Here is a 16,449-nt window from a genome sequence, read left to right as displayed (position 1 = left end):
ATTTACCTCTAATTCCCCTATTGGGCCCCACTCTTTCTGCTCAAGAGGGTTAGAGCCAAAAATTATAGGAATTCTGTTAACCCCAAGGATGTTTCTGGGCCAAATTTGGTTAAAATCCAAGCAGAACTCTAAGACTAGTAGCGATTTATAGGATTTACCTAAATTTCCCTATTGGGCCCCGCCCCTCCTGCCCCCAGGGGGTCAGATCCAAAATTTATACAAGTTCTATTCCCCTTCCCCCAAGAATGTTTCTGGCCAAATTTGGTTTCAATCCATGCTGAACTCTAGGACAAGTAGCGATTTATAGGATTTACCTCTATTTCCCCTATTGGGCCCGCCCCTCCTGCCCCCGGGGGGTCAGAGCCAAAATTTATATAAGTTCTGTTCCTATTCCCCTAAGAAAGTTTCTGGCCAAATTTGGTTACAATCCATGCAGAACTCTAGGACAAGTAGCGATTTATAGGATTTACCTCTATTTCCCCTATTGGGCCCCGCCCCTCCTGTCCCCAGGGGGTCAGAGCAAAAATTTAAACAAGTTCTGTTCCCCTTCCCCCTAGGATGGTCCTGGCCAAATTTGGTTACAATCCATGCAGAACTCTAGGACAAGTAGCAATTTATAGGATTTACCTAAATTTCCCCTATTGGGCCCCGCCCCTCCTGTCCCCGGGGGGTCAGAGCCAAAATTTATACAAGTTCTATTCCCCTTCCCCCAAGGTTGTTTCTGGCCAAATTTGGTTACAATCTATGCAGAACTCTAGGACAAGTAGCGATTTATAGGATTTACCTCTATTTCCCCTATTGGGCCCTGCCCCTACTGTCCCCGGGGGGTCAGAGCCAAAATTTATACAAGTTCTGTTCCCCTTCCCCCAAGGATGTTTCTGGCCAAATTTGGTTACAATCCATGCAGAACTCTAGGACAAGTAGCGATTTATAGGATTTACCTCAATTTCCCTTATTGGGCCCCGCCCCTCCTGTCCCTGGGGGGTCAGAGCCAAAATTTATACAAGTTCTGTTCCCCTTCCCCCAAGGATGTTTCTGGCCAAATTTGGTTACAATCCATGCAGAACACTAGGACAAGTAGTGATTTATAGGATTTACCTCTATTTCCCCTATTGGGCCTCGCCCCTCCTGTCCCCGGGGGTTCAGAGCCAAAATTTATACAAGTTCTATTCCCCTTCCCCCAAGGATGTTTCTGGCCAAATTTGGTTTCAATCCATGCTGAACTCTAGGACAAGTAGCGATTTATAGGATTTACCTTAATTTCCCCTATTGGGCCCCGCCCCTCCTGTCCTCGGGGGGTCAGAGCCAAAATTTATACAAGTTCTGATTCCCTTCCCCCAATGATGTTTCTGGCCAAATTTGGTTACAATCCATGCAGAACTCTAGGACAAGTAGCGATTTATAGGATTTATCTAAATTTCCCTTATTGGGCCCCGCCCCTCCTGTCCCCGAGGGGTCAGAGCCAAAATTTATACAAGTTCTGTTCCCCTTCCCCCAAGGATGTTTCTGGCCAAATTTGGTTACAATCCATGCAGAACACTAGGACAAGTAGCGATTTATAGGATTTACCTCTATTTCCCCTATTGGGCCCCGCCCCTCCTGTCCCCGGGGGGGTCAGAGCCAAAATTTATACAAGTTCTATTCCACTTCCCCCAAGGATGTTTCTGGCCAAATTTGGTTACAATCCATGCAGAACTCTAGGACAAGTAGCGATTTATAGGATTTACCTCAATTTCCCCTATTGGGCCCCGCCCCTCCTGTCCCCGGGGGGTCAGAGCAAAAATTTATACAAGTTCTGTTCCCCTCCCCCCAAGGATGTTTCTGGCCAAATTTGGTTAAAATCCATGCAGAACTCTATGACTAGTAGCGATTTAAAGGAAATGTTGACGGACAGACGGACGACGGACGACGGACGACGGACGGACGACGGACGCCGCGCCATGACATAAGCTCACCGGCCCTTCGGGCCAGGTGAGCTAAAAAATCGTGAGTTCGAACTATCCGAGTTGAAATCGGTAACAAGAGGCCCAGAGGGCCTGTATCGCTCACCTGGTTTGTAATGCCAAGTAATGTTCTGAATACAGGTTCATTGTTTTTTTTCTGAAGGAATTTTAATATTAACCTCTAAATCCCCTATTGGGCCCCACCCGTCCTGCCCCCGGGGGGCCAGAGCCAAAATTTATACAAGTTCTGTTTCCCTTCCAAAAAGGATGTTTGTGGCCAAATTTGGTTACATTCAATGCAGAACTCTATGACAAGTAGCGATTTAAAGGATTTACCTCTATTTCTTCTATTGGGCCCCACCTCTCCTGCCCCCGGGGTGTCAGAGCCAAAATTTATACAAGTTCTGTTCCCGTTCCCCCAAGGATGTTTGTGGCCAAATTTGGTTACAATCCATCCAGAACTCTATGACTAATAGCGATTTAAAGGATTTACCTCTATTTCCCCTATTGGGCCACGCCCCTCCTGCCCACGGGGTGTCAGAGCCAAAATTTATAAGTGTTCTGTTCCCCTTCCCTCAATGATGTTTATGGCCAAATTTGGTTACAATCCATGCAGAACTCTATGACTAGTAGCGATTTAAAGGATTTATCTCTATTTCCCCTATTGGGCCCCACCCCTCCCGCCCCCGGGGGGTCAGAGCCAAAATTTATACAAGTTGTGTTCCACTTCCCTCAATGATGTTTATGGCCAAATTTGGTTACAATCCATCCAGAACTCTATGACTGGTAGCGATTTAAAGGATTTAACTCTATTTCCCCTATATATATATTGGGCCCCACCCTTCCTGCCCCCGGGGGGCCAGAGCCAAAATTTATAAAAGTTCTGTTCCCCTTCCCCCAAGGATGTTTGTGGCCAAATTTGATTACAATCCATGTAGAACTCTATGACTAGTAGCGATTCAAAGGATTTATCTCTATTTCCCCTATTGGGCCCCACCCCTCCTGCCCCCGGGGTGTCAGAGCCAAAATTTATACATGTTCTGTTCCCCTTCCCTCAATGATGTTTATGGCCAAATTTGGTTACAATCCATGCAGAACTCTATGACTAGTAGCGATTTAAAGGATTTATCTCTATTTCCCCTATTGGGCCCCACCCCTCCTGCCCCCGGGGGGTCAGAGCCAAAATTTATACAAGTTGTGTTCCCCTTTCCCCAAGGATGTTTGTGGTCAAATTTGGTTACAATTCATGTAGAACTCTATGACTAGTAGCGATTTAAAGGATTTACCTCTATTTCTCCTATTGGGCCCCGCCCTTCCTGCCCCCGGGGGGTCAGAGCCAAAATTTATACAAGTTCTGTTCCCCTTCCCCCAAGGATGTTTGTGGCCAAATTTGGTTACATTCCATTCAGAACTCTATGACTAGTAGCGATTTAAAGGATTTACCTCTATTTCCCCTATTGGGCCCCGCCCCTCCTGCCCCCGGGGGACCAGAGCCAAAATTTATACAAGTTCTGTTCCCCTTCCCCCAAGGATGTTTGTGGCCAAATTTGGTTACATTCCATTCAGAACTCTAGGACAAGTAGCGATTTAAAGGTTTTACCTCTATTTCCCCTATTGGGCCCCGCCCCTCCTGCCCCTGGGGGATCAGAGCCAAAATTTATACAAGTTCTGTTCCCTCTCCCCCAAGGATGTTTGTGGCCAAATTTGGTTACAATCCATGCAGAACTGTAGGACAAGTAGCGATTTATAGGATTTACCTCTATTTCTCCTATTGGGCCCCGCCCCTCCTGCCCCCGGGGGGTCAGAGCCAAAATTTATACAAGTTCTGTTCCCCCTCCCCCAAGGATGTTTGTGGCCAAATTTGGTTACATTCCATTCAAAACTCTATGACTAGTAGCGATTTATAGGATTTACCTCTATTTCTCCTATTGGGCCCCGCCCCTCCTGCCCCCGGGGGTCAGAGCCAAAATTTATACAAGTTCTGTTCCCCCTCCCCCAAGGATGCTTGTGGCCAAATTTGGTTACAATCCATGCAGAACTCTATGACTAGTAGCGATTTAAAGGAAATGTTGACGGACAGACGGACGGACGGACGACGGACGGACGACAGACGGACGACGGACGACGGACGCCGCGCCATGACATAAGCTCACCGGCCCTTCGGGCCAGGTGAGCTAAAAATCAGTTTTGAGTACCGATGTACCAGGCATAAGCAATGTAAGGCAGAAAATCTATCGGGTAAGTATTTAGTTTCCTGAAGATAATATATTCAATCATTTTCTTCATAAACATGGGCATTTAATTTGTGAATTCATATTTAATTGCGTAGCAGAAGCCGCATGCATACGTGCACGTGGACAAGGCCCCAAACAGCACCGTTCACGATGCGACCTATAATTTACATCGACGTCCGTTAACTGAGATAGAAACTTTATTTAAACCACAGAAAATGACTTAAACTGATATCCGTATCTAGATTGAACTTAACAAACATTGGCGATTTCTTCCACGTGTTTCCATCAGGTACAGCGAATTCAAATATACATTGTCTGGGCCTAAGATTAAACATTTGTGTACGATATATCGGCATAAATTATTTTTATTTATGGCTTAAAATGTTCATTAATTATCTGTCATGTGGTCATTATAATGATCATTTATACAATCTTTATTCCAAACACCAAAACTGTTGCAATATGCAAATATATCACCATTTTTGGGGACCCCATTGCGCCGATTTGCCGACAAAAATCTTACTTTTACGTTCATAATTTGACGTGTTCGAACTATCCGAAATAGGATTGATTATAAAAAGTCAGTGTTCGAACTATCACAAGCTAAAAAATTACCGTTTTTCTGGAAAAATTTGCGTGTTCGAACTATCCGGCGGTTCGAATTAACCGGAGGTTTACCGTACCTCTATTTCCCCTATTGGACCCCGCCCCTCCTGCCCCTGGGGGGTCAGAGACAAAATTTATACAAGTTCTGTTCCCCTTCACCCAAGGATATTTGTGGCCAAATTTGGTCACAATCCATGCAGAACTCTAGGACAAGTAGCGATTTAAATTAAATGTTAACGGACGTACGGACGACGCGCCATGACATAAGCTCACCGGCCCTTCAGGCCAGGTGAGCTAAAAAAACTAAATCAGTTAGATTTCCTTTAATTTTCTTTTTTCAATGATCCTTAAATTAATGCAAATGCTGTAAGAATTTCCCAATTACAGGTATTGGAAATGAAATAGCAGAAACATGTAACTATAACGTCATTGTACCCAAATTGATACCAATACACACAGATTTCTCCTTTATGACATGTGTTGCTTGGTGTGTTTCATTTTTTCTGATTTGTTTTTAAGAAGAGCATACAAACTTTATTTTGATGCTTTGTTTTTTGATATTACAATGCTTATTTTTACTGTTAGAATGATTAACAGCTTGTGTCAAAATTTCTAGTTTTGTCACATTATGTATACCCAAATTGATATACCCAGCAAGAACAAGAGGCCCAGAGGGCCTGTATCGCTCACCTGGTTTGTAATGCCAAATAATTTTCTGAATACAGGTTCATTGTTTCTTTTCTGAAGGAATTTTAATATTAACCTCTAAATCCCCTATTGGGCCCCACCCCTCCTGCCCCCTGGGGGTCAGAGCCAAAATTTATACAAGTTCTGTTCCCCTTCCACAAAGGATGTTTCTGGCCAAATTTGGTTACATTCCATGCAGAACTCTATGACTAGTAGCGATTTAAAGAATTTACCTCTATTTCCCCTATTGGGCCCCACCTCTCCTACCCCCGGGGGATCAGAGCCAAAATTTATACAAGTTCTGTTCCCCTTCTCCCAATTGCAAGGATGTTTGTGGCCAAATTTGGTTACAATCCATGCAGAACTCTATGAGAAGAAGTGATTTAAAGGATTTACCTCTATTTCCCCTATTGGGCCCCGCCCCTCCTACCCCCAGGGGATCAGAGCCAAAATTTATACAAGTTCTGTTCCTCTTCCCCCAAGGATGTTTGTGGCCAAATTTGGTTACAATCCATGCAGAACTCTAGGACAAGTAGCGATTGATAGAATTTACCTCTATTTCCCCTATTGAGCCCTGCCCCTCCTGCCCCCTGGGGGTCAGAGCCAAAATTTATACAAGTTCTGTTCTCCTACCCCAAAGGATGCTTGTGGCCAAATTTAGTTACAATCCATACAAAACTCTTGGACAATTAAGTAGCACTTTATAGAATTTACCTATAATTCCCCTATTGGGCCCCGCCCCTCCTGCCCCGGGGGACCAGAGCCAAAATTTATACAAACTCAGTTCTTATTCTCCCAAGGATATTTCTGGCCAAATTTGGTTACATTCCATGCAGAACTCTATGACTAGTAGTGAATTAAAGGATTTACCTCTATTTCCCCTATTGGGCCCCACCCCTCCAGCCCCCGGGGGGGCCAGAGCCAAAACTTATACAAGTTCTGTTCCCCTTCCCCCAAGGATGTTTCTAGCCAAATTTGGTTACAATCCATGCAGAACTCTACGACTAGTAGCAATTTATAGGATTTACTTCTATTTCCCCTATTGGGCCCCGCCCCTCTTGACCCCGGGGGGTCAGAGCCAAAATTTATACAAGTTCTGTTCCCCTTCCGCCACGGATGTTTGTGGCCAAATTTGGTTACAACCCATGTAGAACTCTAGGACAAGTAGCGATTAATAGAATTTACCTCTATTTCCCCTATTGGGCCCTGCCCCTCCTGCCCCCTGGGGGTCAGAGCCAAAATTTATAAAAGTTCTGTTCTCCTACCCCCAAGGATGTTTGTGGCCAAATTTAGTTACAATCCATACAAAACTCTATGACTAGTAGCGAATTAAAGGATTTACCTCTATTTCCCCTATTGGGCCCCACCCCTCCAGCCCCCGGGGGGCCAGAGCCAAAATTTATACAAGTTCTGTTCCCCTTCCCCCAAGGATGTTTCTGGCCAAATTTGGTTACAATCCATGCAGAACTCTACGACTAGTAGCAATTTATAGGATTTACCTCTATTTCCCCTATTGGGCCCCGCCCCTCCTGCCCCCGGGCGGTCAGAGCCAAAATTTATACAAGTTCTGTTCCCCTTCCCCCACGGATGTTTGTGGCCAAATTTGGGTTACAATCCATGTAGAACTCTATGACAAGTAGCGATTTAAAGGATTTACCTCTATTTCCCCTATTGGGCCCCGCCCCTCCTGCCCCCGGGGGGTCAGAGCCAAAATTTATACAAGTTCTGTTCCCCTTCCCCCAAGGATGTTTGTGGCCAAATTTAGTTACATTCCATTCAGAACTCTATGACAAGTAGCGATTTAAAGGACTTACCTCTATTTCCCCTATTGGGCCCCGCCCCTCCTGCCCCCGGGGGTTAGAACGAATATACGTACCCGGCCTACTATACCTTTCGGCCGGGTACGAATTGGTCCCTATGTGTCGTAGTGGAGCACTGCCTCCGAAAATCACTCGGGCATAGTTTTTCATACTTTTTTGTAGGTTTCCGATTATTTTTATGCGTATACATTGCATTTACATATTATTTTTGTCCAAAACAAACATAACTACCATTCTTAATATCTACCGTACAGGTCACAAGACGTCAAAATTCACAATTTGTGGACTCGCCGTATAAATTCCCCTCAGAAAGATCTCTTCATATGAATATGTAAAAAAAATGATGCCTTGATGAGAATTTGATATTTTATGTGGTTCAGTTTTATTGCCTAGTAGGTAAGCGATACCAAACAAGTACGATAAAATGCAAACAAATGATTAATAATGGTTTGCATAATCATTAATTTGCTCCATTAGCGGTAATAGGCACCAATTGTAGCTCTAAAGACGACACCATTTTCTGTCTATAAGTCTTTTGGGCTACAATATTGCAGCTACCGGGGTGGTCAGAGCCAAAATTTATACAAGTTCTGTTCCCCTTCCCCCAAGGATGTTTGTGGCCAAATTTGGTTACAATCCATGCAGAACTCTATGACTAGTAGCGATTTAAAGGAAATGTTGACGGACAGACGGACGGACGGACGGACGGACGACGGACGACGGACGCCGCGCCATGACATAAGCTCACCGGCCCTTCGGGCCAGGTGAGCTAAAAATGTATAAAAGATACTTTTATGATTTTACTACATAAATGAGGTGTGCTTGCGTTTATTATACATGTACTGACTTTTACTGAATGCAGTGATACATTTTACTGTGAAAATTGTACAAGTGTTTTCACAACAGTACCTGCGCTAATTCAGTACCCCTGTAAGACCAGGTAATGTCACTTATGTGATATTTCAATGATTTAAATTCAGTTTTCTGTGGCATTCACCAAAGTCTATATTGTTCCAATATGGTGTATATGTCATAAGAACACTATCAATTATTTTTAATGATTGTAAAAAAAACAATGTTAGATACTACAAACATAATTATGGATCAATCAAGTTACAAGATACTAGAATCTAGTAGGCCTAACAGTTTTAATAAAAATCAAGATGGAGAAATAACGCTAACAGAGAGCAATATGCACTTGATTAAATAGAAAAATTATATTTTTTCTATTTTTGTTGAGTGTTTACATATCTTAAATTTCATTATTAATAAAAATTTCATTGAGGAGGCCTTATGCTTTGAAAAAAACATGATTATAGTATATTAGTAATTGTGGCACGGCCATGGCCACATTTCTAGGGATCAACACATTTGAGATCAAGTTATCAATTTCAAAGTTATATTTCAGAGAAAATAACAGAACTAGTTGCATAAAACGAAGCGTAGTTATCAATAAATGGTGCATCTTTGGTAGATCACCACTGAAAAATGAGGTAAGATTTAACAAAAAAAAAAACAACGTTTCAGCTTATTTCTCAATTAGGGTATCAATTTGGGTACAGTAACTGTATCAATTTGGGTACAATGACGTTATGCTTCTGGAAGCAGTGTCCCTGCACAGTTGTCTTTATGTGTATTGGTTTTTATACATGGCACTGAATCCACTGATCAGTAATCACTGTTATAAAGCCTTTTATGTCGATCAGCGAACTAAACAAAACACGCTGCTAGCTATATAGCGCTATTGCCATCATTATCATGATTTGAAATTTCGTGTTTCTGTTTACTAGGGCTGAATCAATATATCGTTTTACCGATATGTATCGGTTTTCACCAGTGTATCAAATATCGATATGCAAACATGTTGTATATCGCTGTATCGTTTTACATCTCACCCTACTGTTTTTGTTATAGAAATAGGAAAATCAAAACAAAATTTATTCTAAAACATCATTCAAGTAAGAGCATTTCAATCAATTGGAATGTGTTTTTAAGGCATCTGTGTCCCCTAGATGGATTAGAAAATACCTTTTCCATAACTAAGATACAAATTGACATAATTTAATCAACACAGATGATAAACCGAATCAAATGTTTGGTAGATTTTTTCCAGGTTATAAAATGTTTTATCAAAATTGTCTTTTATTGTCACAATATTCAAAACACATTGGTCAACTGAATTTGAAAAAGAGGTCCACTGTATCGTCAATACGTATCGTGTATTGTTTCAGTGTATAGTCAATACGTATCGTATTGTTTTAGACCTTCCAATACCCAGCCCTACTGTTTACCTCTATGTTTACAAAGCTTCGCCCAGTAGACTACATACACAGGGACTTGTAACGTAAGTTGTGAGAAAGTCTGTTGTGTATACATGTGTACTAGGCCTATATACTATATAAAAGGACAAGGGAACAAACGGCTCGCTTGGAAGAGGTACACCTAGCTGCCTCTACAAAAGTCGCCGGTATTCCGTCAAACATGGATAGATATGTATATATTTAATACTAATATATTCTTAAATAAATTTGCGATACGGAAAACACAACTTCAGACACGAAATAATATATTAACATACCTTTATTTCACTATGAACGCGGAAAATGCAGTCAGATTTCCTCACTGTCGTTATGCCTGTCCAGTGAAATCGAGGTCAAAGGCACTCATATTCCCTTGTAACAAATTTTGTATGCATTCATTTCACTTACTGGTGATATTTTCCCATTGCAAATACAAATAGGCTATCTCCGATAACGCTTTCATTTAACCAATCCAACAACTAAGCTAGGAATCACACTTTTTTTTATCCAGCAATCGACTCTTGTTCGTATAATCCGCCATATTGTAATTGATGATGGGTACCTTTTTAGTGTACCCCCCCCTTACCCGATACTGCACTGAAATTCTGTACCCAGACTCTGTATAAATTAAGTTTCATGGTTAAGGTTCTTAGAAGTACCTTTTATTTGAAATACACGTATCATTAATTGAAGAATCTAACTTAAGTCGAGACTCTAACATGTTTTACTTTACCGTTACCACATTAATATTGTAGCTTTTAGTATACAGGCACTGTGTATATGGGGTTTCCAGTTCGGGTCCGGGTATGGGGTACACAATATCCACTCGAAACGTGTTTAACCTAGATTTCAGTGGACAAGCAAAACGACTGCGAGGAAATCTGACTGCATTTTCCACGTTCATATAGGGATTGGATTTCGTTTTTATGTTAACCATGCTTGTATGGAGCAATTCTTCTAAGAATATATTCTATGGGGGCGCGCCCCCATATTGAATATATTCTTAGAGGAATTGCTCCATACAAGCATGGTTAACATAAAAACGAAATCCAATCCCTATATTTACACTCACACGACTTTTTATTTATTTTTTATGCAATAAAATCGTCATTTGAAAGTGACGTAATTATTCAATAAAAGTCGGTCAAAAGTGGGAGGAGCTTACTCATTTGAACAGCGAATGGTGACGCTTCACGTAAGGTAGAATTATTCATCCGCGACGACAAAAAAGTTCAATATTTTAGTGTAAAATAAACATGACAAACAAAGTAAATTTCAGAGATAATTTTATTTAATCAGATCAGAACTTTAAATATATATATTCAATTTTGCTAAAAGTTAATATATAGCGTAATAACATAAAGAATTTGTACACGGCCACATGTGTGAACTCGGTGACCGTTATTGTGCAGCGAGGCGAAGCTGACGCACACGCTTACACACTTTAGTTTGCCGAAGTTGGCAAAACACCGATTTTCAAGTAGCTCAATGTGTTTGAGATGTCGTCTGACTTGACAGTATTACATCCTTGGGAGCCATGTGATTATATAATCTACGCTTAGATCCATATCGCCATCGATAGATGAAACAAATTCACTTGTGTTCGATGGATACAATGTATTTGTGGTGACGCGGAACTGTCAACACGTGGATTATTAGCGGTGCATGTTTTATAATACACATGATTAAATACTCAAAGAACAAAGACAAGAGGATATGTTTATAACTGACCTCTATCAGAGGGTCTCACACCCGTCCACCCCAAAGGCTCGATCGTAGGACGAACATAGGCACAGAGGTAATGTTTACATTTGACACCCATCATTTTTAACAAAAATGAAAGCACGTCGCCCCGGTCGGGATATTATTTTTCCGTTTCTTTATACAATTGTTAATTTAAAAATTGTTTGAATCATATATAAATATAAAACATGTATATATTGTTTACATTTTTCCAAAATTCTATGAAAACAACAATATACACGTAATGTTGCGTCAAAATGTAAACAAAGCCATGTGTTTCTTTTTAAAAAAAGTAGTCCTTTTACGTTGCACAGAACATTTCCTTACGCAAGTTCAAAGTTCAATTGTTACCATGCAGTTATGTAAACAAAAATCGGCTAGTATTAGCGTATAGTGGCCTAGCAAGTGTAAATATAGTGAAATAAAGGTATGTTAATATATTTATATCGTGAAAGTTGTGTTTTTCTATGTCGAAAATTTATTTAAGAATATTATATACATATTTATCCATGTTTGACGGATAGTTTTGTACAGGTGTACCTCTTCCAGCCTTGGTTCCCTTGTCCTTTTATATAAATATTATAGCAAGTTTCTCACAACCTACGTTACAATCCCTTGTGACTACATACTCCGGACACTTACCATCACTACAAGGCATGTAAACACAGCCCAAGGTATTCTGATGGCGCCCATTATCAGTCTTCCCTCGGGCGATCACAAAATGGCTAACCTGATCACCGTCTTACATAACCAGGAAGTACCCGGGAACGGTAAGTTTTAGACCAAGATGAGAATGTTGGTCCACCCAGTGACCCACGCCCTGCAGGCGATCGCGAACAGACGACACTGTAGCCGGTAAACTTTCTTCTGAACTTTTCCAGAATGGCACAGTACCAGATCGAAAACTATGGTTAAAGAAGTAAACTTTTTGGGAACCAGGAAGTTAGTTCTATTGAATAAATCCCTGGTATTAATAGCAATCGTCTTTCTTGTTCACTCTACTGTGCATATTGCTTCCTGTTTCAGCCAGTGCGACAAAACTTGTTTTGTAGTAATATAATCTCCGGAACGGTTTCCGGAAAACCGTATCCTTTTTTCCGGCTTAGACTTCTCATGGCAGTCAATGCAACTGGAAATTAAATAAATACACGATTTTGCTCTGGGAAGGAATCACACATTCCATGCTATGTATAATTATTTTACCTAGATGAAAGAAAGGGATGCATTGATATTGAAGACACAATTATTTTTGTTTACCCTTAAATGTTTCTGATCTTATAATGGCCACGAGGTCTAGATAAAAACTGCAGTAGGTGAAACTGACATTCTACATATATACGAGTATGCCAATATATGTACCATTTAGAATATAACTTTTACCGATTTTTAATCTAGACCCATAAGAGCTCTTAAAACGGTTTTGTGGATACTCTGGTGGGTTATGTAAATTGTAATTCAACCAGAAACATAAGTTTCTGCGAAAACATAAGTTTCTGCGAAAACATAAGTTTCTGCGAAAACATACATTGTATTTATACATGGATATGTTTTTGGTTTCTGATTCAACTGAGCCAACCTGTAGCTCCATGAACAGTTGAACACTTGTTATAATTTTCACGCTGTTTAGTATTTCACCATCACTGTATAGCAAAACTACATGTTACACAGTGGAAAAGGTACATGTATAGGTCAATGACCATACTTTTGAAATTCGCGCCATTTTAACTACGCTTGTATGCTAAAGTGTTTCTTTATAAAGAGTCCTTTCCTTGTGAATCAATCGATTCTGACTGTACACGGGAATATATAATTATCAGATCATTTATCAATAAATAAATAGCTGATATTGTGTGTGTTTTAATTAATTATAATTACTATTCATGCGTGTAATTATTGTGTAACTTGCAAACTAAAATTGCAGATACAATTGTATAATAGGGACATGGGGCATGGTGTATTTATACATGTACAGAGCTGTACACATGTAGCCCCAGACCTCGAGGACAAGCTTTAAGTCTGGGACACAGGGATATGAGAATTAGTTATAGTTTACATAATATATTATGGATCCATAAGACCATTTTGAGACGTTTTAGAGGTCTATATCACGTTTACAGTACTATGCAGAGTATAGACCTCTAAAACGTCTAAAAATGGTCTGACGGCACTCGGATCGGTCCATAACTATATAAACTGTAACTAATTCTCATATCCCTGTGCCCCTGACTTATACCGAAAGACTTACAGCAGTTTCATTTATCTCAGCTGGTGAATTTTCACCACACGACTGAGCCTCAACAGAGCGACTCAAATTTCAGAATAAAACGATATAATTTGCCACAATGAAGGTAGGCTATATAATATTGGTTATCTACCAGGAAGTCAACCTATATAGCTATAGTCCATATAACTACATTGTACACTACTACACATATTATTATATACGCTAGGCCTTTTGTATTTCTATTTCTGTAGTACAATTAACGTGCTGTGAACACGAGGAAGTTTTGGGTTTATGCATAATGACAATAATTCCGATTCTCAAACATTTCACAAAACACTGAAAATGTTAAAGCTTTTATGTAAACATACAAACTTCAATAAGAGTTTCTAATATCTTACATAAGATGGTAATAATTTAAAAGCATTACAGCTAACGTTACATGTATTTAACCAGATTCGGCTAATCACAGGCGTTTTGCTGGCACCGAATTCGTTATTCAAACTGAATAACGAAAAACGATATAATGAGGTGTTTTACGGTTTTCAAGTCCTCAAATAACGAATAAGGTGCTGGCACCGGATTCGTTGTTGAAAATTGAAAACAGAATAACGAATACGGTGCTGAAACCAGATTCGTTGTTCAAACACAAAACAATTTATCAAGATATTAAGTTTATTTTGAGGTTGTGAAATTATGTTTTGATCTGTTTTTTATGTTTTGAAAGTGCTTTTTTATTTGTTCATTTTTGAATAACGAATTAAGTGCTGGCACCGGATTCGTTATTCGAATCCCGAATTCGGTGCTAACTTCAAGTTTGAATTACGGATATATCAATAACGTACTGCAAATTCATGACGGCCAAAAGCGGATATTTCACGAATAAAAGTGAATACGATAACGGATGCTCTCCCATGAGGGGTACAATCGGTAAAATTCTCGAATATTGCGGATATGTAACGAACAACTACGAATGTATACTACATGTATTGAGGAAACAGGTCGGAAGCATTGCGAATGTTACGGAAACGTTACGGATGTTATGAGGATGCATTGCGCACATTAGCGGAAACAACGGATGTGTTGCGCAATTTGGGCATCTGTATTGTGTTCATAAAAGAAGAAGAGCTATCGAGACTTTCGGTATCACTATTTCAACAATACTATAACAACAAGCCAAAGAAGCAGTGGATGCAAAAGGGTGGTCTGCATACCCCAGTCTACCTCCTCCAGATACAGGGGCCCAGTCTGCTGCCGACTCAAATCAAAGCCATCCACGGTTGTCACCAGGTCGCCCATTCCACCATCTGAAGCTACTTCACTCGATAAGAGAGGAAATGGGGGTCGCTTCTGGTCCTATTGGTGCCATCGATGGTACGGATACACTTTATGCTATTAGCAAGGGGAGGGGTGCAAGGAGAAAACAATACACCAGCAACAGAGAGACATCCCATGAAGAAACTTTACTTTCATACCAGAACCAGAGAACGCTGCGTTTGAGGGACTGAAGGAAAATGACGTGCGGTGGAGAAAGTGTCATGGTCTTTTCAAGTTCACAAACAGTAAGAAAGCCTTTAGTTATTAAAAAAGAAAGGGTTGAAGCTGGAAGCTTTTGCAAGCCAGATGGATGGTGTTTATACCTGGTTTGTGAAGCTGCATAAGATTCGGACAGGTTGCAATGAACCTAACAACCAGTCATCGGCAAGTTGCCGTCATTCCCTCACATATCCCAAGTCGCCTTTTACGATCATGCAGTGGGGCAGCAGGCATAATTCTAACATCTTACCGCAGTGAAGGCGTTGCTTGAAATTAAGCTCATAAAACAAGTCTAAATGATTTAAAATCCTGGTTTAAACATGGGAAAACAGCAAAGGCTTAGTGGACAGATAATACCATTTTTTATGACTTAATCTATGTATGTGACCTAGCCAATGTGACCCTAGGGTCATCTTAAGCAAGTCATGTCAAGATTTACACGCAGTACTAAATCTTTAAAAAAAATCCTAGTTTTCGGCAAAAAATACCGGTATTAAAGTGTTTAATGCTAAAATAGAACAAATGTTTAACTAGGTCACTGTGACCTACTTTCATCAGTTTTCTAAACTGAACTTCACAAACCCTATATTTACAGGCAAAAACAGCAAAAATAATGAAATTGTAAATTTTCACCCTTTGACCTTTGACCTCTGAAATTACCATGAGCCCAGAAAAATAGGATATTCTGAATAGCATACAATATGCAGCTGACCATAATGTATCTTCATGCAAAATATTTTGCTTATCACTGAGTGGCCTTCTTTGTTATTATATTTTTTAGCCAGTTTTGTTGCGAATGACAACGTGTTAGGTGAGTTTATGTAAGTTTGTTCTAAATAACGGCTATAGATATACAGTAAGTGACTCTCTGGGATAGGAGGTCTGGTACAACATAAGCCGGAAAATGAAATATACAGTGTGTTTGGTCGACACAAATAAAATCGTAGTTTTTATTTATCTTTTATTACACAAACCAGTGATGCCGTATAACTTCCTGCTAATTGATACGGGAAGTAACATCATCTATTCGTCATAACCTGTTGAACTAATATTATATTTATTTCCTATCACAATATCCTATAACACTCCCTAATCTAATCACAGAATCGGGATACATGTACTTATTCAAAGTATTACTAATAATTAGCGTTCATCAAACCGCGGTAGTTTTAAAGTTTTGAGATGAGGCGAGGTTTCTGTTTTTTAGATGGATTCGAAATGGTTTCTATGATTGCTTAGAAATTCCTAAATTTGGAAATTGAGTGATCATAAGTGATCGTAACCCCTTGAAATCGAGAATGATCTCCGAAGAGATCCTAAATCATCGTAACTCCTGGAAATCGAGGACACAGTGGAGAT

At 40.2% G+C, this 16,449-nt stretch overlaps 1 protein-coding gene across 1 annotated transcript in view; it reads right to left on the bottom strand.

The window, feature by feature from the left end:
* The window catches only part of LOC138308332 (prion-like-(Q/N-rich) domain-bearing protein 25), a 36,690-nt gene extending 21,837 nt beyond the window's left edge, over nt 1-14,853 (bottom strand). The window contains exon 1 of the mRNA XM_069249327.1: nt 14,769-14,853. Within this exon, the coding sequence (XP_069105428.1) occupies nt 14,769-14,853 (85 nt within the window). The remainder of the gene's footprint in view (nt 1-14,768) is intronic.
* Nucleotides 14,854-16,449: the final 1,596 nt, after the last annotated feature.

The sequence above is a fragment of the Argopecten irradians genome, chromosome 1 (assembly GCF_041381155.1).
Source record: "Argopecten irradians isolate NY chromosome 1, Ai_NY, whole genome shotgun sequence".
Taxonomy (NCBI): domain Eukaryota; kingdom Metazoa; phylum Mollusca; class Bivalvia; order Pectinida; family Pectinidae; genus Argopecten; species Argopecten irradians.
The sequence above is the reverse complement of the archived record's forward strand: the minus strand, read 5'-3'. Positions and strand labels throughout refer to the sequence as shown.